The sequence below is a fragment of the Camelus bactrianus genome, chromosome 2, assembly GCF_048773025.1.
Source record: "Camelus bactrianus isolate YW-2024 breed Bactrian camel chromosome 2, ASM4877302v1, whole genome shotgun sequence".
NCBI classification, from domain to species: domain Eukaryota; kingdom Metazoa; phylum Chordata; class Mammalia; order Artiodactyla; family Camelidae; genus Camelus; species Camelus bactrianus.
Window position 1 is genome coordinate 86637973 of NC_133540.1, and position 23888 is coordinate 86661860.

Here is a 23888-nt window from a genome sequence, read left to right on the forward strand (position 1 = left end):
ACATTGTAAATCAACTATACTTCAATTAAAACTTTTAAAAATATACACATATGGTTTTTCTTTCTTTAAATCCCTGGCAGGAGCATGAGAGAAGAAGACAAGAACAGGAAGGGCACAAGGCAAGATGGGAAAACGCACTTGATGGGCTGTGTAGCAGCACAGGCAACAGTGGCCAGGCGCGCTACTTGTGCCTTAAATAAACCTTCCCTCTCTGTGGCATCTCAAAAGCAGGCAAGGAACACTGTCCCACTGAAAGAGAGAATTTTACTTCATCACATCTTCCCATGTCAACCCTAAAAGGTCATTTAATCTATCTTAGATATGTCTCACTCACTCATTCGTTTTTTTCATTCCACTTCATCAAGCACCACGGACAGTGCTGCTCACGATGCGGTTCAGAGACCAGTGTACAAGTTAAGGAGCTTGCCCCAGGATGGAAATCAACTACAGCACCGAGCACACTATTCAATTTATTCATCATTTTTTCATAGCAAGGTTTTCTCCATGAATGAAACAATGTGTTGATTTACATTCTATAATGAGCGACTTATTCTTGACTTGCTACTTTGGGTAGCACTGTCTCAGAGTTATCAAGTCATTTACTAAACAGTCTTGGAATTAACCTTAGCTCCATGGTTTGTGGTCAGTTGACAGCAGAGGAGTCCCCGACAGATTTGTGTTAGATAATAAATTTCCCAAATCCTGGTGGTAGAGCTTGCACAGTTGAAAAATAACATCACCTCTGACTCAGCGAATGTGGGCCTCATCCTTTCTAAAAAACAGAAGGGTTTTATTAAACAAAGGTAGTGAAGCATACGGGCTGTGCAAGATGCTAACCACAAATCCTGGGATGAGCCCCTTGTGGAGACAGGCATCAGCTGCAGACTTGCCAGCCAGGTGTACTCAACATGCAATTTCACAAAAAATGAAGGGTACTGGTGCTTGTGAAAGAAGGAGACTGTAATGCTACGAAGTGTTGCCAGGCTGTACAGCTGAAGGAACTTACCTCTGAAATCCAAAGGATTTAAAAAAATATTTTGGCTGCCACTCTTATTAGGACACTTGTGGGTGGGTCTTAAGAGTAGGGAACGCCTTATTGAGATGTCCATTTCACCTTTGCTTGGCCATCCCATTTTCTGGACATATTTTGTTAAAAAGGTAAGGAATAGTTTTAGCTAGCAATGAAATGTGACTATCCAAAGGATCAAGGAGGTGGGGTACAGCTCTGTGGTAGAGCGTGAGCTTAGCATGTGTGAGGTCCTGGGTTCAACCCCCAGTACTTCCATTAAAAATAATAATAATAATAAAATTAAGGAATCAAACTCACTAAGGCCCCATAGGGAATGGAAAATTTTAGAGTGAAATGAAAATGTATTCTATAATTTAAATCTAAAACCATGTCTAGCAAGTTATTTTTACTTTTCTTTGTTTGTCTGTTTGTTTCTTTTATTGAAGTATAGTCAGTTTACAATGCTGTGTCAATTTCTGGTGTACAGCGTAATAGTTCAGTCATACATATACGTTAATTTGTTTTCATATTCTTTTTCATTATAGGTTACTACAAGATATTAAATATAGTTCCCTGTGCTATACAGTATAAACTTGTTTATCTATTTTATATATAATACTTAGTATCTGCAAATCTCGAACTCCCAATTTATCCCTTTCCATCCACTCCCACCCTGTAACCATAAGTTTGTTTCCTATGTCTGTGAGTCTGTTTCTGTTTCATAAATGAGTTCGTCTTTTTTTAGATTCCACACATAAATGGTATCATATGGTATTTTTATTTCTCTTCATGGTTTACTTCACTTAGAATGACATTCTCCAGGTCCATCCATGTTGCTGCAAATGGCATTATTTTATTATTTTTTATGGCTGAGTAGTATTCCATTGTATAAATATACCACAACTTCTTTATCCAGTCATCTGACATTGGACATTTAGATTGCTTCCATGTCTTGGCTATTGTAAATAGCGCTGCTATGAACATCAGGGTGCATGTATCTTTTCTAATTAAATCCAGCAATCCCACTCCTGGATATATGCCCACTCCTGGAGTGGGATTGCTGGATCATATGCAAAGTCTATTTTCAGCCTTTCAGCAAGTTATTTTTAAATGTACCTTATGGCAGAGGCACTCTGCATGTGCCCAGAGAGAACTATAGGAGGATGGTTTGTAAGAGCAGAAAATGGAAAGCAACCCAAATTCCATCAAGTGGTGAATTGATAAAACTATGGGGCACCCATATAAGGCAGCAGTAAGCAAGAATTCAAAAAAAAAAGGAGTTGATTATATGCATTGGGACAGAAAGAAAAGACACATTTTAAGTGAAAAGAAATAATTAAGAAGGCAACTCGAAACATTATCCCTTTCATATAAAAAAAATTTAAAACTGCCTACAAAATTTCCGAATGTGTGTGTGTAAATATATGGAAAAAGGAATGGAAGGATATATGGCAAACTGTTAAAAAATGATTTGTTCTAGAGAGGGGAGCATATACTATGTGTGTGGAGCGGGGGCAGAGGGAGGGAGAGAGAAGAGGCAGGCAGGGAGGCCGGGAGAGAAAATGAAAAATTTAACAGCATTCTACACATTTAAATCAAAACCATGTCATTTCTGAAAAACTAGGAGTTGCTTGTTACTATGTCCCTCATCATCTCCTGGAGACATTGGCTAAGGGTGGATCCAAGTCTTAAATTACTACCACTTCCTGTAACTCCTACACATTTCAAAGAACTCTCTCAAACCCCTGACAGCTTAACTACTGAGATTTACAGAAACCACTGTCTGGGTAGGTACAGTTACAAGATTTTAGTTAGCTTGCCTGTGACTCTTCCCCTGGCAGAACCCTGAAGAAAACCCCCTTTATCCCCTTCTGAGAACCTTCTCATTCAGCTTTCCAACTGACTCAGTGCCTCAGAGAACTGAAAAACAGGACTTCAAAGTACTGATACCGAGAAGTATTGCATACTCTGCTGGAACTTTTCCCAATTTTCATAAATCCTCATATTCTGCCTTTTCTTTGTTTTGTTTCAGATATCCAGGTTCTAGAAGAAATGTTTGTTGGAGACAGAACGTTACCTTTTAGTAGTAACGATAGCGAACATTTACAAGGTGCCAATCTCCATTGAAAGTGCTTAGATGTTATTAACTCATTTAAACTCCCCACAAACTGTGAGGTAGGTACTATTATTATTCTTCTTTTAGAGACAAGGAAAATAAACAGAGAAAAGTTGAATAACTTGCCCATAGTCTCACAGCTCATCTAATGATATATATTCTCATCATTATGTATAATGATGTCTCTTTGAAATATCTTTTTGTAAAGAGAGGCGGTATTGTCAACTCCAATCTATAACACCAGACCTAGCACTTTCGCGTCCCTTGGTGCTGAATTGCAGTTGAACATTGACAACATCTGAAGGCCAGACTTCAATCATTCCATTCAGAGGCTCCAGCTGGGGTGGTGAAAAGCTGAAGGATAACGTGTGAACTCACCTTGTGTCTGAAGCTGGGGAAAGCCCATAGTTACTCATCACCGCAATCTGGATCTGTCTGATGCTACCGACAAGGATAAGCAAGGTGGCTGAGCACTCAGGGTGAAGTCACGTCACCGCATCCAGAGCCAAGACATTCAGGTCTCCACAGCTTCCACCTGCCCAGGAGTCTGTCTAGTCACTCAGTTTCTCTCAGCTCTCAAGAAGAATGCATGGAATGATAATAAGATGGGTCTTAATCTCTGCAAATACCTTACCCAACCACTGGAACTGACGTAATTTTCTACTCCCTGTCTACATCTATAGTTTGTAATCAAATACAAAAATCTAAAAGTTTATAGCTCTTCCTTCTACTTAGCAAGTAACACTAGGCTTAAAATGGAATCTTCATTCTCTATGTGATTTGTTACTATAAGACTGTGTTGGTTCTATTTTACAATCAGTTTAAGAAAACATGCAGTACACTGAGTGGCTTCAGGTATAGCTGGATCCAGGGGTTCAAATGATGTCATCAGAATGTGACATCTCTCCACCCCATTTTACTGAGCAAACTCTCCCTTCATATATATAGGTATGTCTCTTCCCAACTTTAAGTCCAAAGGCAAAATGTGTGCCTCTTTTCTAGTCACTTATACAAAAATCCCAGGGCTAGTTTTGACTGGGCCTGGTTGGCTTGGCTTGAGTCAAATGCCCACCCCTGAGCCAATCACTGTGCCCACAGAAATGCTATGCTATGCTATGCTATGCTATGCTATGCTATGCTATGCTATGCTATGATTGGCAGGTGTAGGTTGCAGACAATCCTGGAGCCAGGAGTGTAGGGTTGGTTCCCCCGAGGGAACTCAGAGTAAGCAGAAGAACTGAGATGGATGCAGGGTGGGGCAAGCAAAAATAATGGCAACAGAGCTCAGAGCATAGTGTGGTCTCTGAGAGGTGCAGTAGTGGGGACATAGCTTCAGAGTGAAGATTTTTGTGTCAGTAAATCTCTTTATGCACATTTGTCTGCTGGATAAGGGGGGAAGGTATGGTAGTATTTTGGTCCTTGGTATGATTGTGATAAAGATGCCTTTAAATGCACAATTTGGTTCATTAGGAAACATACAGAATCACTCTTTCATTATATTTGGCCCAGAAATTAGATTCTGTTCCTGATCTTGTGAGCTGGTTCTCTAGCTCACTGGGGACCAGATTCATTCGCAGTCATCCATCCCTATACTCATGCACTCGCACAGTCCAGAAGAATCTTCTAGGAGTCTGCCACATGGGCAGCACTGGAAGTCACCTTCAATCAGTGAAACCCTGGAAGGTGAATCTCCTAAGCAGTGTCCCACCCTCCCTCTCCCTGTGGGCAGTCACTGTTCCCACCAGTTTGTGAAGTAGGTCGGTGGGACTCTGACATTTCTGAGAGAATAAAACACAAATTTATACAGTGTGATCTTCTTAAAAAAACTTTTTATAAGATTTCAAACAAAAGTGGATAGTATAATAAACTTGAGTGTACCCATTACCCAGCTTAAACAATTATTAAACATGGACAATCTTGTTGCATCAATACCCCCACTCACTCCCCATCCTCTGAATATTTTGAAGTAAATCCAGGACAAAATATAATCTGTAAATAGTTCAGCATCTGTCTCTGAAAAGTAAAGACTCTATTTTGGGTTTTGTTTTTTTTTTTTTTTGACAAAGCCATTTATTATTATCACACCTACAATAATCACTTAATATCATCAAATGCCTAGTCAGTGTTTACATTTCTCCAACTGTTTTTTTTTAATGATTTGTTTGTTTAAAACAGGACCCAAGTAAAGTCCAAATATTGTAATTATTTTATATGTCTCTTTAATCTCTTTTAATCTTTAATTTTCCCCAAAACTCTTTTATTTATTTTGCCTTGAAAAAAAAAATTTTAACAAACCAAGTCTCTTGTCCTACAGTACATGGGTGAGTTTTAAGGATACTTTTACAGACATAAGTTGACAGAGTGTCAGAGCCCACCTAGCACAGTGATTAGACCAAGAATTCTACAGCCGAACTGTCTCTGTTCGTATCATGACTCTACCACTTATTTGCCACATGACTTAACCTCTCTGTGCCTCAGTTTTCTCATCTTTAAATGGGGATGACAGTAGTACCTACCTCATTGGGTTGATAATTAAATGGCTTAATGTAGGTGCAATAATTTTAACAGTGATGCTTAGAATACAGCAAATGTTATATGATATAGATGAGGAAATTGAGGGTCAGTGAAGCTGACTGGTCCAAGGTCTCACCGCTAATGGGGCAAAGGAGAACACTGATTTATCCCACCAGTTTCATGCTGTTTAAAACCACTGATAAATAAGGGCTGTCACGTAGTGGGCATCCCTCTGCCCCTGACCAAGATGTTATTGCCATTCTCTTGTTAAATCACTGGGATGGCTAGGTACCGTCTCTAGGCCTGTCTCCTGATCTGCAAAATGGTGGAGTTGGAGATATGTCTAAATCGCCTGAAATCCCTTTTAGGAGAAATCCCAGCAGAAGATGCCCTAGCAAGCCCAGCAGGAGAGTCATGCAGGCCATCCCAGAAGCAGCACCATCAGATGGGCGCCAGCCACAGAACCTTTAGATTCCCTGAGGGAGCATCAGCCCTGGTACTTCCTACAGAGAACGCCAATCCACCCCCAGGCCTCTGGGAAGTCAGCCTCGCAGCGCTAGCTACTCCCTTAGCCTGACTCAGGGTGCAGGCCCGGTACCCACCGTTCCCCACGTTACCTGTCATCCTGACTCACAGCGGCCCTAACGACAGCTTCCCGGGTTACTCACCGCGGCCTGAGAAGGGGAACACCTCCCCCAGACAGCTTTAGCGGTTTCTGCAGCAGGTGACTAGCCACACTGGACATGACTGTAGCTCGCCTTTGCTGCTCCAAGCTCTGGAGGCAAAACAGGGACTTCACCCCCACAGGACTGCAGAGATAAGCAAGGCAGGGTGCAGGTGACCATCCCATGGGCAGACATCCCCAGATCCTTGAGCATGTGAAAGGCAGAGCGGCACAGGAAGCCACAGCTAGAGCAGTCCGGTCTTTCTGAGCATCGCTGGTTTAAACCACCGATGGTTGGTCCCATTCCACCACCATTACCCACCCCACACCGGCCCCCCCATCTCAGGCTGCTTGTTTCCATTTCAATGAATACGGAAATATGGTTTATATTGTCTCAATTTGAGCACCTAACATAAATTATTTACCAAAAACCGTTTTCATTGTATCCAACCCAGTATCTTCAGAGTTTGAGCTCCCTGAAATTCTAAACAGATTTTTAAACCACTAGGAAGGAGGGGGAGGGAGACTGGGATGAGGAGCAAAGTAGGGAGTTGGCTGTGAGATTCTCCCTGAAGCACAGATGTTTGGCTCCAGTTGAAAGACAAGCCGTCCTGAGACAGGGAGGGGCTGCTCTCCTTGCTGACATATTTCAGAAGCATATTTATTAGAGGCAGCTCAGTGCTCACAAATCTGCTTGAAATTCCTAAAGTCACCCTACGCATTTCTGGTCAAGGAGCACATGGTTGTGCCTTCATTAACCATAAACTCCCAGGTTCTTATTTAGAAGAACTGGACTTATTAAGTGTCTTCATGCTAGTCCCCTAAATCTGCAGAGCAGCATATATATACATGAAAGTGAGAGAGAATATAGGTGTGTATTCATGAGTGTTTTCCAGAGAAACAGAACCAGTAGGATGTGTATAGAGAGAGAGAGGAGATATTTGTTTGAAGGAACTGGCTCCCATGTTTAGGGATGCTGGCAAGTCCACAATCTGCAGGGTCAATCATCAGGCTGGAGACCTAGGGAAAAGCTGATGTTGCAGTTCAAGTCCAAAGGAATGTCCTCTTGCTCAAGGGAAGTCAATCTTTTGTTCTCTTCAGGCCTTCAACTGATTGTGTGAGGCCCACCCACACTATGTGGGGCATTCTGCTTCACTGAAAATCCACCCATTTGTGAATCTCATCCCAAAACATCCTCACAGAAACATCCAGAGTAGTATTCAATCAAGTATCTGGGCACCACGTCCCAGCCAAGTTGACACATAAAGTTACCCAGCTCAGGGGGACAGTGGAGGGGAGAAAGAAAGGAGGTGACATTGTCCTGAGCTCAGATCCAAAAAGCAGGGTGTGGCAGAAAGCTAGAGACCCAGGGAAAAGCCACCTTCCTGACCACAGGTCCTTCGCTGATAGGGACCAGCTGGACACTGAGGGGCATGAACTTGCGTGCATAGGCTGAGACCCTTCCCCACTCCCTCCCCAGACACCCTCACCAGACCTAGACGTGGCACAGGACACGTGGTCCACAAAGCCACTGAATCTGGAGGACTGAGCTTGTTCCAGATGTTCCCTACTTTCTTTCCATACTGCTGGCAAATCATCCATTGAATCCTCTGTTCTAAAATTTTGCCTCAGATTATCATCAAGCCTATGGAATGTACCATTTTCTAGCTAGTGAGTGTTTGCATTCTTCTTCATTTCCATTCTCAGTTTGCACAGAATCCCTCATTAGATTGTCAGCCCTTCAAAGCCAGGGACTGCGATCTGTTTTGTTCTTTCTGCAATGGTCAAGAAAACGTTCTGCCCAATGTGGACGCTTTTGATTGCATGATTTAGCAAGTAGAGCCTCCTAAGAGAACAAAGAATTAGAGTCACTGTAATTTAATTGCAGCCACAACCCCCTTTCACTCACCAGGCACTGTGGTTGCAGCTTTCTGTCAATTACCTCTTTTATCCATCACAGTAATCTCTGAGGGAGATATTACCAGCCCCATTTTACAGATGAGGCACCTGAGGCTTCAAGTCTCAGGGGCTCACTCACGGTCACCCAGTAGTTAGAAAAGGAGCCAAAGTGGGAGCTAGTTTTTTCTAACTCCAAGGTCCGTGCTCTTAATCACTTGTGACCATCCCCTCCCACTCCTCCAGCAGCTGACAGCAAACAAACCAGGCATCTTAGTGACAATCTGATGAATCAAAAGGAGCCGTGGCAGGACAACTCACTAAGTTAATACCCACAGACTTTCATGTCGTTTAGACAGGGACCACGATGGTTGCTAGGGAAGGTAGTTCTCTGCCCCTGAGGCTCTTGGCTCCTGGACAAAAGCAGAGAAGCCATAATCCCTAATCTGAGGTCTGTGAACAAACAGCCTCTTCAAACCACATGGGTCACGAAGCACCTGGATAACGCCCTCCCCGTCCTGTCTGGCTTTGGTAAGTAAGTAAGCAAGTTACAAAGAGGGACGCGCTGCTGAGCATTTCCTGCGCAGATTCTTTCCCTTGCCGAGGTAGATCTATATACACACAAGTAAAGAGCAGGCACTAACAGGGGCGAAGATTTGAAGGAATTAAAAGGATAGCGGGGGTGTGGTCACCCACAATCCACCTCCAAGGATGGATGAATGATGTTTGGCTGTTATTACGAGAAGTTCTGGTTGCTAAATACTGTCTGGTATCTCCTTTCTGATTTCTTACCCTCACACCGCAGGCTCTGATCACTGCGGTCCACTATGCAAATGCAGGCTCCCGGAATCAGGCTGCGGGTGACTCACCGACCCCTTTAAAGCCACGTTGGGTTCAAGGCAGTGACTGCTCAGGGCAGAAGCCATGGCTCACAGACTCAGCTACTCCTACTGCCTGTTGGTCTGCTGGTTGGTGGTAACTGTGGCAGAAGGTAAGGGTTTTGTTTTTATTTGACTGTGGATCCACTAATTAATAAGTTGTGTGTAAAGACAAAATTTGGTTCCGTGATTACACATATCCATGAATTGGAAATATTTACGTCAGCTTCCATCAGACTGTGTGGTCAGAGAGAAAGAGGTTGAATTTTATCATCTGAAGACCTTGGTCCTAGTCTCAGCCCTAGCTATGTGACCCTAGATTCACTTAACCTCTTTGGCATCTGCCTCCTCAAATGTGATGTGACAGCAGTAATGATATTCATTCTTATGGGGGTTGTGAGGACCAAAAGAGCTGTCATGCAAGAAAAGCTCTTCAAGCTTCAAGCACTGTATGAATACTAGTAATGACCATTATAGAGCTAACAATTTCCTCCCTGAATTACAACAACGGCCCCCTCTGTATATCCCCAACAGCATAGTAATTTGCCCATGGTGGGTGTTTAGTCTGTTTATTAATTGCTTTAGTCAGTTGTGTCTTGGTGCTACAGCGGTGAGCATAGACTTCTTTCTTTAGGCTTATATTAGATTCAATTTTTCCACTGCCCCTTTTTCTTTCCTTTCCCCCACTACAAAATGTCCAGGTGGCCTGAGCTGGAGAATTGGTTTGCAAACCCTGGGGAAAAGGAAAGAAAAAGATAGAGAAGGAAGAGGGCAGAGAACAAGGGAACCTGGGGGACTGGGGTCTGATGTTTATTTCACAGTTCACCGTAGTTTAGAACTAGATACTGTCAGGCAGGAGAGCCCCAGGAGTCAGACTGCGTCTTCTGCCCTTTCCTTATGGCCCTGGGGCTTTGCAGGGTTTCAGCCAGACCCTTGTCATCCTCCAGAAGTTCCCTGTGCCCATCCCCCAATGCTCACAATGAGCGGAGAGGGGCAGGGACATCAGAGCTGGTGGTGAGACCACCAGAGAGCACCTTGCCCAGTCTCTGCATGAATTCTGGCAATCAGAGGGTGAGGAGACATGGATAACCAAGAATACCTGCCCGATTCCCAAGACGAGGCGCATAAGCATCACCTGCTAAAAGTGACATCTGAGAGATGCATCATAAAACAGATCTTGTCACCAAACACCTTTCCAGAAAATGAACTACTCTTCAGGAAACTTTGTAAATATGTGGCTACATAAGTTATAATGAGATTAGAGATTCATTCACATTTAAAAAAAAAAATCTTTAAAATGTGAGAATTGATTTCTGATTTTGGCTCACTCTTCCCCACTGTCCCTCAGACTGGCATCAAAGTCCTTCAAACGCAGCTTGCAGCTTCACTCTCTCCAGACAGCCCTGGTCCCAGGTCATTGCCCACTTATACCTGCCCTGGCTTGGCCAGACGGGGTCACTTGGGGCTGTCCAAACTCACCCCGTTCTCTCTCTCCTCCAGGGCAGCAGCTGTGGTTGCCGCCTTGTCCTGCTTTCACCTCTGTTGATTGTAATTCCGCTTCCCTGATGGCGTGTAAATGTCACTATGACATGACCTTCACAAAGGCTTTCTTAAGACACAATTTTAAAACTTCAGTCTCTCTTTCTCAGAGGGATTTGAATTCCCATAGCCATGTGTACATCACCAATGACATGCACTGCATTCTGCCCTGTATTTACAGATCCATGTGTTTGTAGCATCTCCCCACTTCTCTGTATCTTTATCATCTCTGCACCTGCCACAGCACCTAACATAGGAATCTGCAAACTGTTGAAATGACTAGGCTTATAGCATAGGGTTGAAGGAGGCATGTGTGAACTTGTGTGAACTGGGCTCAAAAGTCTTTATCTGTAAAACCAGAGGTTTGACGAAAGTAGCCAGCCACCCTGCAAGTCTACAAAAGGAATAAAGTTGCAGTTATTGTAAGCAAATTGTATCACAGGACTTATATTTCTCTCTGCTTCGACTCTGAAAGCACTTGAGAATTTTTCTAATACTCCACATCAAGTATAAAGCTTACTTCTCTTAAAAATCAGGATGGTTCACTACAGACCAGCTATTGTCTGCCCAAATAACCACAGACTACAGGTAATTATATTTTTTTAAAAAGGTCATCCCATCCTTACATTCTTTTTCTAAAGTACTGGTTGTTGGTATACTATGAATTTCATGTCTAGACTATAATAAACCCACTTAAAATTGATGTCCAAACTCAAAGCAATATTTTGGCTTGATTTTTTATTCTACTCTAATTTTAAATGTAAGTTATGGTTGCAAATTTCCTGGGACTACAATTAAATCCTCAGTGAGCTTCACAAAAATCTACAGAGAGGAACTCATTCAGCATCTGCCTGGCCATTCATTTAGTTTATCAGCTCTGTACTGGGCACCACTCTAAGCCAGAGACTGTTCTAGGTACAAAGGACATAGCAGTGACCAACAGTGTCCACAGTCCTTATATTCAAGCAGGCTGGTTCTAATAACGTCTGTACACTTTAGTCCTATCAACAGTGCACAAATCATATGTATATCATATAACCATATGGGTCCAAGAAAATGAGGCTCATGCTAACAATATTTCTCTGTAACATTCAAGGTTAGTAATAACAGCTAACAACTACTAAACGCGTGCTGTGTGTCAGGCATGTTCTGAGCACTTTACGTGTGTCATTTCAGACACTACAACAAGCCAATGACATAGGGAGTAGTATTTTCTCCATTTTACAAACAAGGAAAAGAAGACCCGGAGAAGTTAAGGAAGCTGTCCATGGTCACACAGTTATAAAATGGGATCCTATACTTTTCGACACTATGCTATTCTGCCTCTAAGAATGTTTTCAATTTGCATTTAAACATTTGACCTACTTTGGTTTAATTAAGGTTGCAAAAGTGTTCTCGTCTTTGATGTTCAGTGCCTTTGGTGTCATGTCAGTATGTTACATAACAAGAAACTTTTGCTTATTAATGATTGCATCATCTCTGAGAGGTAGGAACGTGGTAACTTTTGCAACTATAGAGACTGAGATTTCTCTCAGTCGAGTCCCCCGCAGGCACTGTGCTAGGGACAAGGGGCACAGTCTATGGGATGGTCTCGCAGCTACTTCAGTGCAGGAGGAATGTAGTCACATGACTGATGGTCAGTATCTGCTGGACAGTAATCACATGACCGATGAGTATGATGAAAGCGGGCTCACAGGGCACTATGGCAGCATGCTGCCAGGGGCCTTGAGCCAGCCTCTGGGGAGAGGAGACCTCCCTGAGGAGATGAGACGTGAAATCTGCAACAGAGCAAAGAAGGCAGGAAACGGTGCTCCAGGCACCTGGAACCAGCTTCTTAAAAGCCCAGGACCATTGATGATTTTTGTCAAAGTGTTTTTGTAGCATGGAGGAAACAGAGTCAGATTCCAATGGATTAAATAGGTGGGGAAAAAAATGGGGTCAGACGTGTGTAGACGTCTCTTTGAAGTGAGAGAAGCAGGAGCCAAAGAATTTCAGGCCGATCATTGATATTTTTCTCTCTGAAATATGAAGCTGAGTAATCTACTTAGGTAGAATTTTGAAGAGAATTCTTCAAATGAATAAAGAAGAGTGAGAATTTTGAAGGGGCTTTGAAGAGACTGTCAAAGATTTAGGAGACAGGGGGAATGGAGCCGAGCAAGGATAAACAACAGAAGTGATGAGCAGTGTTAACTGGGGGGAGACCATGAATAGCATCAACCCACTCACTCAGAGGTGTGGCCTTAACCTTGTAAAGAACCGGTGAGTTTCCCAAATCAACCCCTAAGGCTCCCCCATTTTAGAACACTGGAGCGAGCCAACCAGTGACCTGAAATAGTCACCATGTATCTACTCTGCTGGGATAAGGTGGATTTATGTGGGTTGGTTAGTAGGACAAGCTTGTATCTTAATCTTGAGCCCTTAGAAATTCCCAGGAGAAATTCTCAAGAGAGCATTGATTAATACTGGATATCCCCCCGGAGTCAGAGAAACACTGTCTAGCGGCTCTAACACCCCATTGTCACAAGGAAGATTTGGTGAGTAGCGTCAGGTTTTAAGAAATGAAATGAGCACAAGAGGTGGGTGTTTTTAAAAGCTGGAGTCCAGCTAATTGAGAGGCAGAGCCCAAGGCCAAGCCTGATCTGACAGCAAAGTGTCAAAATGGGGCTTAAGTATAAGACTAACTTCTCCCATAGCGACTGGATTCTCAACAGAAAATTTTCATGTTACAAAGGTTTAGAATCGATCTGATTGTGGAGGGGGAAAGAATGAGTAATGTGAGATTTAATCAATCATCTTCTGTAGTTGGAAATGTCTTAATGTGATTTCAACTATAAGATCTTAATACTTAGGAGCCTGGGTGGGTATGGGAGAAAAGGGTCAGTATTTCATTCAAGAAACAGACACCCATTTAAGCTGGCTTAAAGGAAAAAAGAAACTAGAACTGGAGCTGGAATGACTATTATAGAGAGTCCCAAGAACCTTAAGTATAGCCAGCCCTCAGAAAGTCGAGAGCCAAGATCACTCTCACCATCGCTCTGTTACCACATGGTCTCTTGTCTCTTTTTCTCTTTGAGAGGCCTTTCCCATTTTACAGCTTCTATAGAAAGAGCGGCTTCTCTGTTTATTCAGCATTCAATGGGTCAACACCTGACACTCCAGCCCCTGCCCTCCACCTTCCACTTACATCTTCCACTATCTGTGTCTCTTTGTTGAAATTCTCAAGTGAGAATCTGGTCACGGGCCAGCCAACGAGTGAGTCGAGTGTCTGACAGCAGTCCAGCCAGCCATAGCCAAAGGTGCGTGGGACTGACCCTTCCAGGGGCTGCGGGTGAAGCAGAATCTCTAGAAGGGACTATGAACATAGGCAGGCAGTAAGCATATCCAATACAACCAAGAAACCTGAATTCAGCTGTTCCAAAGGTGAGGGGAATCTAGCTCTTTTTAAGTGCCTCAGAAATCTCAACTTCCTGTGAGGAATTCATTTTTCCGTCGTTCACACTTAGCAGGCCTTCCAAGGCCTGTATTGGTAAGTCTCTAAGGAAGTGACGAATAGTTTTCTAAAGGAAAGCTTGCTTTTTCATAGGCAATTTAATTATATGACACCACTATAGGGAAGATCCTGACACTGGAGATTGATCCAAATTTCTTCTCAGAGACTAATTTCATCCTTGTCCTCAGAGCTCATTCCCCTGCTGCATGTGGACGCCCCCTTCCCTTCTCTTCAGGGAGTGAGCTCACTGCTCAGGAAGTGAAGCAGGTCTTCTGAAGTAATGGCCTTCAGGTCGGGGCCTGGGTGGCGGTTATTTTTAATTTTCTCAACATTATATTATTATATTTTTTCCACTGAATTTTCTTTATTTATTTATAACTTATGCACAATAAAATGCACAAATCTTAAAAATACAGATTGCTCACATTTCACATATATGCGTGTGTGCATATAAATGTGTGTGTATATGTATTTTTGTGTACGTGTGTGTAAATATAAATGTGTGTGTATCTCCATATCATGTAACAACCACTCAGCTCAAGATCTAAAGAACTTACTGGTTACTTTTCTACTAAATAACACTGACCCTAACCCTAAGCTAACTATTTTTTACTTTCTTTTTTTTTTCACTGTAGATTCGTTTTGCTTGGTCTTGAACATCATATAAATGGAATCTTACAGTATGCAGTCTTTCATGTCTTCTTTTGCTCAACGTAACATCATGGGATGCATCCATGTTGTCATTTTAGTAATTCCTTCCTTTTCATGGCTGAGTAGTCTTTCATTGTATAAACACGCACAGTTTATCCATCTTCCTGGTGATGGACACTTGCATTGTTTCTAAGTTTGGGCAAATAGGAATCAGACTGCTGTGAACTCTCCTGACCTAGTCTTTTGTAGACATAAGCACTCATTTCTTTGGGTAAATTCCTCAGAGTGGGACCACTGGGTCATAGGGGTGTCCATGTCTCATGTTGCTGGCCTGGGCAGTTCTTTGAAACATGACTCTAGAGTTCTCTCTTCCACTCACTCCCCCACTACCACCTGAAGACTGCCCCCTGCTTCTGCCATCAGGCCTGTTTCCTGACTTTCACTTTTCCCCCCACAGGACAAGAAGGGGTGGTCACCCCTCCTGGAGACTCACAACATAATGCAGACCCTACAGACTGCCAGATCTTTACACTCACCCCTCCCCCCACCACAAGGAAGCCAGTGACGAGGATCCAGCCCATCACAAGGACACCCAGGTGTCCCTTGCATTTTTTTCCGCCACGATGCCCCAGAGTCCACCTTAGGTTTCCATACAGACCTTTCCACCCTCCGACGTGCAACCACCGTTTTCAGATCCACCCATTTTTTTGGCCACACAGGCGCCTTCCTCCTCATTATCGTTATTTCCCCAGGAGACCACTCTGGAGAGGAAGTTCCTCTGAGGAAAGCCGGGCGAAGAGAGAGGCCCCAAACATACTGAAGGAAAAGAAGCCCATGATGCGGAGGGTAAAGCTGAGTGGTAGAGCACATGCACAGCATGCCTGAGTCCTGGCTTCAATCCCCAGTGCCTCCACTGAAAAAAAAAGAAGCCAGTGCCTCAGGAAGGATGAAGAAAGGATTTCTCTTTTCTTTTTCAAAACTAAAGCTGTTGGATTGGAAGATTAAGCACCTTAAACACCAGTGACTGGAAACTATTCTCCTTGTCAGCAGTGAAGATCCTGGTTTATAGGTTATTCATCTTTGCAAAATAGGAGCAGTAACTATGTTAGTCTTATCCCCAACTTCTCATGATCACGGGATTTTATGTAAGGAATGTTCTAAAGTGAGTGGTTCCAGTCATTTCTATCATCCTGAGATGCCAGAAGAATCAGCTCCATCTTCTAAAATAGAGTGAAGAGCATTTAAAAAGAGATTGTCATCAACCAAATGGAGATGTTAATGACACTTTTTCATAGTCACTGGAAAACTTACAGGACAAAGTGAACTTTAAAAGAAATTTTTTTAAAAACTGAAAGCTTTACTTTATTCTCTGCTTGACAGTGGTTATTTATTCGTTTTTAATTGAGGTATAATTAGCATAACATTATGTTAGATTCAGGTGTACAATGTAATGATTCAATATTTGTATATGTTGCAAAATGATCGCCACAGTAAGTCCAGTTAACATCTCTCACCTTACACAGTTACAAAAAAGCTTTTTCTTGTAATGAGAACTTTCACAATCCACTCAGTTTTCTGACAACAACAACAACAAAGAAATTACAAAGATTAAAACAAAACAAAGTAATGGGGAGTCTGACTATAGATAATACTTTAAAGATTTTATAAACTAAATTACCTAATCAAAAAACTCTTTTTTTAATCTGTAATATCTAAATCCATTTTTTAAGCAACCTGTGCAAATTAGTTTGATGAATGTCTCACTGTTTCTTCTGTTATCATCATTTGGATACCAGCTTAAATGATATACCTCCCCTAAAACTTTTAACATCATTCCAGGTTCAAAATTCCAAGTAAAAGTTTACCAGGGTGTTCTAGTAACTCTAGAAATCCACAGGCACAAATTCACCCAACTGGAGGAACCCAGTGTTCTGAGGATGCAGTGTAAGTAACAAGTCCCACAGACTGCACTCCGGTTGTTCCTTCAGCCATTCCGCAAAATACTGCCTCCTGTTTGCGCTACTCACCTTGCCTGTAAGGTTGGAACTTTGGTTTCTCATATGAGGTCAGTGTTTACACCTGTTCCTCCCAAGAACTACATGCAAAGATGCTGCTGCTTCTTCTACAAAGGAAAAGAAAAAAGAAAAGAAAAGGAACATAAAGACCTGAGGACACTGGGAATGCCTGGGAAATGAAAAGAGATATGAAATCATCATGTTCTCTTTTCTTGCTATATTGAAAGATAAAGAGAAAAAAGACACTTTCCCTCACTCACTTTATAGCAAATTTTCATTCTACGAACAGATGTTTGTTTTAAAATTATGATTAAATAAAACTTGTATCTTCTTTGAAGTCTTCATTAAGTAAAAAATTCTATATTTTGGAATAAACTTGCTCTCCCCTTCTTTTTGGTTAGTGGGGCATAATCAGAAAAGGGCCAACCTTGGGCAAACTTGAAGATGGATCAGTGCTGTATTTGAATCTCCCCCCATCCCTGGATCCCTCTTCACGACGGCTCACTCACCTCCCTCTGTTCACCAGCTGTTCAGCGCTCTGATTGCCCAAAACCAACCTGGCTCTGGCAGGGCTTTCTCTTCCCAAATGTTCAAACTTTTGTCATTCAAAACGGAACTGCTCTGGAATCCAGTCCCTGAAGGCCTTGCTAGGTGGTATATAAACCTCAGAAAAACTAAGACAAAGGAAAGATGGAGTAATAGCTTCAGTGCATCTGTTACAGAAAGTGGACTATTCCTGGAGTGTTTCACAATGAGGGCCTTTTTAAAAATAACTCCAGGTAAAATTGCATCATTCCTCACCCTGGAACATGCATGGAGTTGCCTACGTGGGAAGCAGCCCTAAAAGCATATGCCTTTGTGACTTCGGGTTAATAAATTTTTCTTTTAAAATACATTGATACCCAGCAAGCTTTTTGCCTCAGAGGGATAGTTTTCAGGCATTAATATCTCAAAGGGAATTCGTTTATCACGTGTGTTCCTCTTAGCACACAGGTGGGACTGTCTGCTTTGGAAGCAATGGCAGTGTCTTGGGAGCACATGATCTTTTATGTATCTACTACAAACTTTTATTCACGCTTAAATGCATCTTTTGCCTGTGGCAGAAATAGCCTAGGCAAGCCTAAAGTTCTAATTATGCTAAAAAGGCAGAACCTGAATCAAACCCAAATTGAAAGACAGTTACAAAACAACTGCTCTGTAATCTTCAAAAAATGTAGCTATGGTAGACAAAGTTTGAAGGACATTAAAAAGACGTGGTAAATAAATGTCACATGATCCTGGAAGTGGGAAGGTAAGGGAGAAATGGCCAGAAAGGGTATTATTGGGACAACTGGCAGATTTTTATGTGAGCCATGTTTTAAGTAATCATTTTATATCCATGTTAAATTTTCTGAATTTGATGATTATGTAAAAGAACATCCTTATATAAAGATCTGAAGTATTTGAGGGTAATGAGTATGATTTCTGCAGCTAAGTCTTGAATAATTCAGGGACAAAAGGGGTGTGTGTGTGTGTATGTGTGTGTATGTGTGTGTTTGTGTGTGTGTGTGAGAGAGAGAGAGAGAAGGAGGGTGAGAGAGTAATAAAATGTGGCAAAATGTTTTTACAGTTGATGTATTTGGGTGAAAGGCATATAGGAGTTCTTTGTACCATTCCTGCAACTCTTTTTAGTTTGAAATTATTTCAAAATGAAAGTAAAAAGGCATTAGTGGAAACAACACAGGATTTAGTGACAGGGGTTTAGTTGTGAGGGAGGAAGTGGCAGTCTGGGGCCTCCGGGGACAGATGAGGGAGGTGACAGAGTTAGATGAGACTGGAGGGTAGGGGTATAAAAAGAAGGAATGTTAAAAAGAAGACTAGATCTTGGGGGAAATATCCTGGGAAAAGCTGCATTGAAAGTGCCCGCAGGCAGTCAGCGGGGAGGACAGCGCACAGCAGACCAGCTGTCCCCACTGCCTGCTGAGAAGGGACGCTGGACCTTGGAGGACACCGTGTCTATGTGGCCTTTAAAAGTATCTAAGTTTGAGACTGCACTGATTTGATGTGCACTGAAGATGAGATTAGATGTACTCTCTTTTCTTCTTCTTATTTTCCTTTCTCATTCTTATCTACAAAACAGAGACAGACTCACAGACACAGAAAACAAACTTATGGTTATGGGTGGGGAGGAAGGATACATTGGGAGTCCGAGATTTGCAGATACTAACTACTATATATAAAATAGATAAACAACAAGTTCACACTGTATAACATAGGGAACTACATTCAATATCTTGTGGTAACCTATAATGAAAAAGAATATGAAAAGGAATATATGTATGTATGTGTATGACTGAATGCACCAGAAATTGACACAACACTGTAAACTGACTATACTTCAATTTTTTAAAAAATCTCTTTTCAGTTTGTAACTCATATTTTTTCTTCACTGAGATAGTATGTGATTGAAAATTCTGAGCAAGGTGAAAATGCAATGATTTCTAAAGGAATTTTGTATGGTTTAAGTCATGCCGTATAAACATATCTTTTGGCTTTACTGTGTTTGTGGTCAATATTAATAAAGCAAAATTTGTGCTTACTATTATCTTTCCATAGTCACTGTAACAAGGAGAAGCAAATCATCTCTTATGATCACAGTAAAATGACTACAATATTTGGTAGCAAAGAGAATCCACATACACTTGCTAAGGTTAGATAATCTGTTGTAGCCTCAGTTTGAATGTGTCTTCATGCTTTTTAAATGATTCAGGTCTAGAGCCAATCTGTCAGCCAAAATCAGTTTGGGGATTAAAAGCGAAATCGTGGCGGGGCTGGGGGATGGGGAGGCTAGACCTTTACAAGATGTGGACTGTGAAAATTCAGGGAAGGATCTGAAAACCTTTATGATCATTAATAGTTGTTCCTGAGCTGCATCTTGAATGCGTAAAGTAATACCAGTGGCATTTTAGCATGTCCCTCTTCCTCTTAAATTTGACTTAAAAATATTTAAATCCCCAATACTTTTTGTCCTTGAGATTTTTCTGTCTTCTGGCTTCTTTTTTTTTTTTTTTTTAATGTTTAAAAATATGTTGGCATGATAGGCCAATTTTTAACTAGTGACTTGGACATGATACAATTGGAACTTAGAGTGTTAGTCATGCATGTACGGGGAAGTTCAAGTATGTTCTTGTGAAGTTGAAACTGTAGAAGTAGGTGCTTAAAAGTCCTTGTATGTTGCTCTGTATAGTAAGAACTACTCCTGTTACATCATGTACATAATAACTAATCATTTTCTTCCCCTTTACAGCATAAATCAAGGTTTGAGTTCTAGCCCCCCTGCCAAAAAAAAAAAGCCCACAAAAATTAATCTTGAATTTATCCGTGCCTTGAAAATAAGTTAAAAATAAAATCCTATTCCTACATCCCACACTACCACGAACCTTGTAATGATTCACACGTTGGTTACCCAGACTGGTTGAGCTGAGACTCAGACGTTCACTGATATTTGGGGAGGGTAATTTTTAACTGGGGGAGAAGGGGGAGTTTGGTTGGAAGTTTGGGTCTCAAGAGGAGAAACAGAAGGTGTAAGACGGCATGTACTTCCACAGCCACCACTTGGATTGAATTTGAGCCGAGTAGTCAGTGATGAGCATCAGAAGCTGATAAAGATGTTTTAAAAGAAACTTTAGGAGCTTCTGAACACAGCAGAGCTGCTTTGGGGCTGACGTGATAAAGTGTCACAAAACTTGAGAAGGGGGCGCTTCTCCCCACCTCTGCATGGAACTCACTCCTTCTCTGGAAAACAGCAGCTACTTGCGGAAGGTCAGGAGACATCAGTGTTCTCACATTAGGTGCTGTTTCGTCAGGGCTGCGGGGTTGGATGGAGCGCCTTCCAGGGCTTCGTGGGCAGCAGGTGTCAACAAGGGGCAGCCAAACCAGGAAGGAAGGCGCTGCAGGCTGTGTGGAGTCTGCTGCTGAATGATGGGTTTGTGGCCCATTCAGACACTGGGGTTTGCTAAGTTCCTGGTCAAATATGAAAAATTAAGAAATAGCCAACTTTCTCTGTAAATGTTACCCCATGGCATTTAGAAAAATCTTTTGAGGAGGTGTGTTAGTTTGCTTGGACTGCTTTCACAAAATACCACAGAGTGGGTGGCTTACACAATAGAAATTTATTTTCTCACAGTTCTGGAAGCTGAAAGTCCAAGATCAAGGCGTCGATATGATGGGTTTCCTCTGAGGCCTCTCTCCTGGGTTTGCAGACTGCTGCCCTCTTGCTGCCTCTTGGCGCAGTCTCCTCTCCATGCACGTGTTGCCCATGGTGTCTCTCCTGTGCATCCAGATTTTCTCTTCTTAATAAGGACACCAGCCAGATTGGATTAGGGCCCCCCACAATGGCCTCATTTTAACTTGAATCACTTCTTTAAAGGCCCTGTCTCCAATATATATCACATTCTGAGGTACTGGTGGTTAGGGCTTCAACATATGTATCTGAAGGGAATAAATTCAGCCCATAACAGGAAGGATCCAATTTTGATAGCAGTAACTACAAATTATCAAAAGATCTGCATAATCTGGAGAGAGCTGGCTCTGACTCTAAGGAAAACAGGGGTTACAAAGCTCAGATACTTTTATACATACAAAAAAATGAAGAAAACCACCACTTTCCTTTTTCAAGCACAGAGCATATTTGACTTATTTTTATAATAAAATGTAAGTAAATATCAGGTTCCTGTAGGAACCTCCAGGCTTTTCCTAAACAGTAGAATAGGTCAATTGTATCTCAGTAAAGTGGAGACCAAGGCGGGGAAGCAATATTTCACTGAAATACTACCCATAACAGTAAGCAGAAGGTTTCACATGTCTTTTACACGACCCCGCCTCCCCACGCCCCACACCAGCCTCTTCCTCTCTGACCTCACCTCACCCTCCTTTCCTCCCTTCTCACTCCGCTCCAGACACACGGCCCTCCTCGCTGTTCTCACGCAGACAAAGCTCACAGCCTCCTCAAGGCCTGTGCCCTGGTCGGTCCCTCTAGCTACAGTGGCCTTGCCCCAGATAATCCACATTACCCACATGGGTCCTTCTCTCATTTCTTACAGGACACTCATAAAATGCCACCTTTCAGTTCCTGGCCAACCTATCAAAATGTGCAGGCACGGATACCCACGGATACCCTCTTCCTATACCCAGCTTTTTTTTATCCCCTAGCATGAATCACATTCAGTCATTCTACATGTGTTCTTAGTTCCCTTTTTTATTATTTGTCCTTCATATCAGAAAGTAAACTCCCTAAAAACAGTGATTTGTGTCTATTGTGTTCATTCCTTTATCTTTAGGACTTAAAACAATACCTGCATATAGCAGGAACTCAATAAATATTTGTTAAATAAATGAACTTTCAAACCTCCTGGTATCTTAACCTTATTTGCTTCCAAATCAATTCCCACATCTCAGGGGAAGTCTCAGGAGTTTAAAATCTCCTAGAAGAAGAAGGAGAAGGAGGGGGAGGGGAGGGGAGAGGGAGAGGGAGAAGGAGAAGGAGAAGAACTTATATTGAGGAGAGAAAGGTAAGATACAAAAATCCCTGTCAAATAAAACACTATACTGGCCACTGGTGCATGCTTCCAACCTTCTTTGAGGAATTTTAACGTGTATCTTTCTCTTTTCAGCACAGATAAAGTTTCTCGCTTTCAGTAGTTTGTTAGAGAGTAGGTTAGAATGGTAACCAGAGACAGAGAATCCTCCAATTTAATTGCTCACTTAATTTTGTAATTTTTTTTCACACTTTTATTAGCAGCATCTATCACTTTTTTCAGAATCTGAGTCCTCTTTGTAAAATCTCTCCTCCAAGTCCAGGTCAGGACATACAGATTTCCTGGGAAGCCTGTTATTTAAGATGCCTCTTCAAACTGTTATTCTTTAAATATTCATTCAACAGACAAGGAGAAACTGATTTTCTGACAACAAATTTATGCACATCTTGGTTTATGTTCTAAATAGTAGATTTATTACTTGAATTTCTTTGGGAATCTATTTCACCACATTCATTCACTTGGAGGATTAGATGCCCACCCTCATTCAGAATAGAGGTAGATTTCATATAGTCATAGTAATATTGTATATAAAATGTGTTTTAAGCTTCTGTTTCCACACTGGCAAAGTATTGCTCCTTTTCTAGAGTTTCTTTTCAGTTTTCATTGGTATTATTTTTCAAATCCATATGTTGAGAGGTACACTGGGGACTTTAATTTTAGACACATCACAGATAACTAATTTTCCCTAATCAACATGCCCTGCACTTTTGCAAATTCAGAACTCCAGTGGACTGACTGACGACTTAACATACACATTAGCTGACTGATTTCAAGACTGGAAATGCGTCTGGGGCTGTTCCATCAGACTCCCTAGGCTACATTCCAATATAATCAAGAAAAATAGCCCTGCCAGTGTGGACTAATTTTCCAATCTCCATTCATTGTATCAACTTACATTTTGCTGCTTGCAAATCACACTTGAAAATCAATTCATTCCAAAGATGTGCAGCACTCTTTTTGGATTAGCACTCCTGGAAGTGGTCTGATCTGCCTTTCTGCCTCTCTGCCTTTGCCCATCTGCTCACATTTCATCTTGGTGAGGCAAATTTACTTTCATAATTCTCCAAGTTCTTTTTCTTTCATTCAGGATTCTCACTGAAGTCCACAGCTCCTCCTGGCCACCCCCAAGTTCCCACAGCCTATCCCTCCTCCAGCTACTGGTTCTGCCTTGCTGACCTCTGAGTCACCAGCCACCTGCTAACATCAGGAGAGCCCAGACACAATCACAGAGACAGAGGCCACGTGCAATGGGTCTCTTCTGCTCCCCTTAGGCACGTTCATAAACCCCTAGGACTGGACAGCTAGAGTGTTAACTATCAGTGTCCACCAGGGTGCCCCACTCCACTGCCGGCAACTTCTGACGGACCGTCTATTACAGTTCTTCCTTGCCACCGCTGAGGTTCAAATAGAGTAAGTTCTCCTTAACACTGGGCCCATAAAAACGGGCAAAGAAGACTGTTTAATGCAAGGACAGAATTCTTCACAGGTTTTAGCACTTTCCCCCTTGGGAAGGAATGTCTTACAGAGTGGCTCTTTACTG

At 42.1% G+C, this 23888-nt stretch overlaps 1 protein-coding gene across 3 annotated transcripts in view; it reads left to right on the forward strand.

Annotated features, from left to right (window-relative positions):
• ODAPH (odontogenesis associated phosphoprotein) overlaps positions 1-19108 on the forward strand; it is a 36508-nt gene extending 17400 nt beyond the window's left edge. For 2 of the 3 annotated variants that reach the window (XM_010969406.3, XM_074345367.1), the window contains exons 2-3: positions 3042-9190; positions 15215-19108. In XM_010969406.3, coding sequence (XP_010967708.1) covers positions 9124-9190; positions 15215-15642 — 495 coding nt within the window. In that variant the 5' untranslated portion in view covers positions 3042-9123 and the 3' untranslated portion in view covers positions 15643-19108. The remainder of the gene's footprint in view (positions 1-3041; positions 9191-15214) is intronic. The other variant, XM_074345365.1, reaches the window with a different exon arrangement.
• Positions 19109-23888: the final 4780 nt, after the last annotated feature.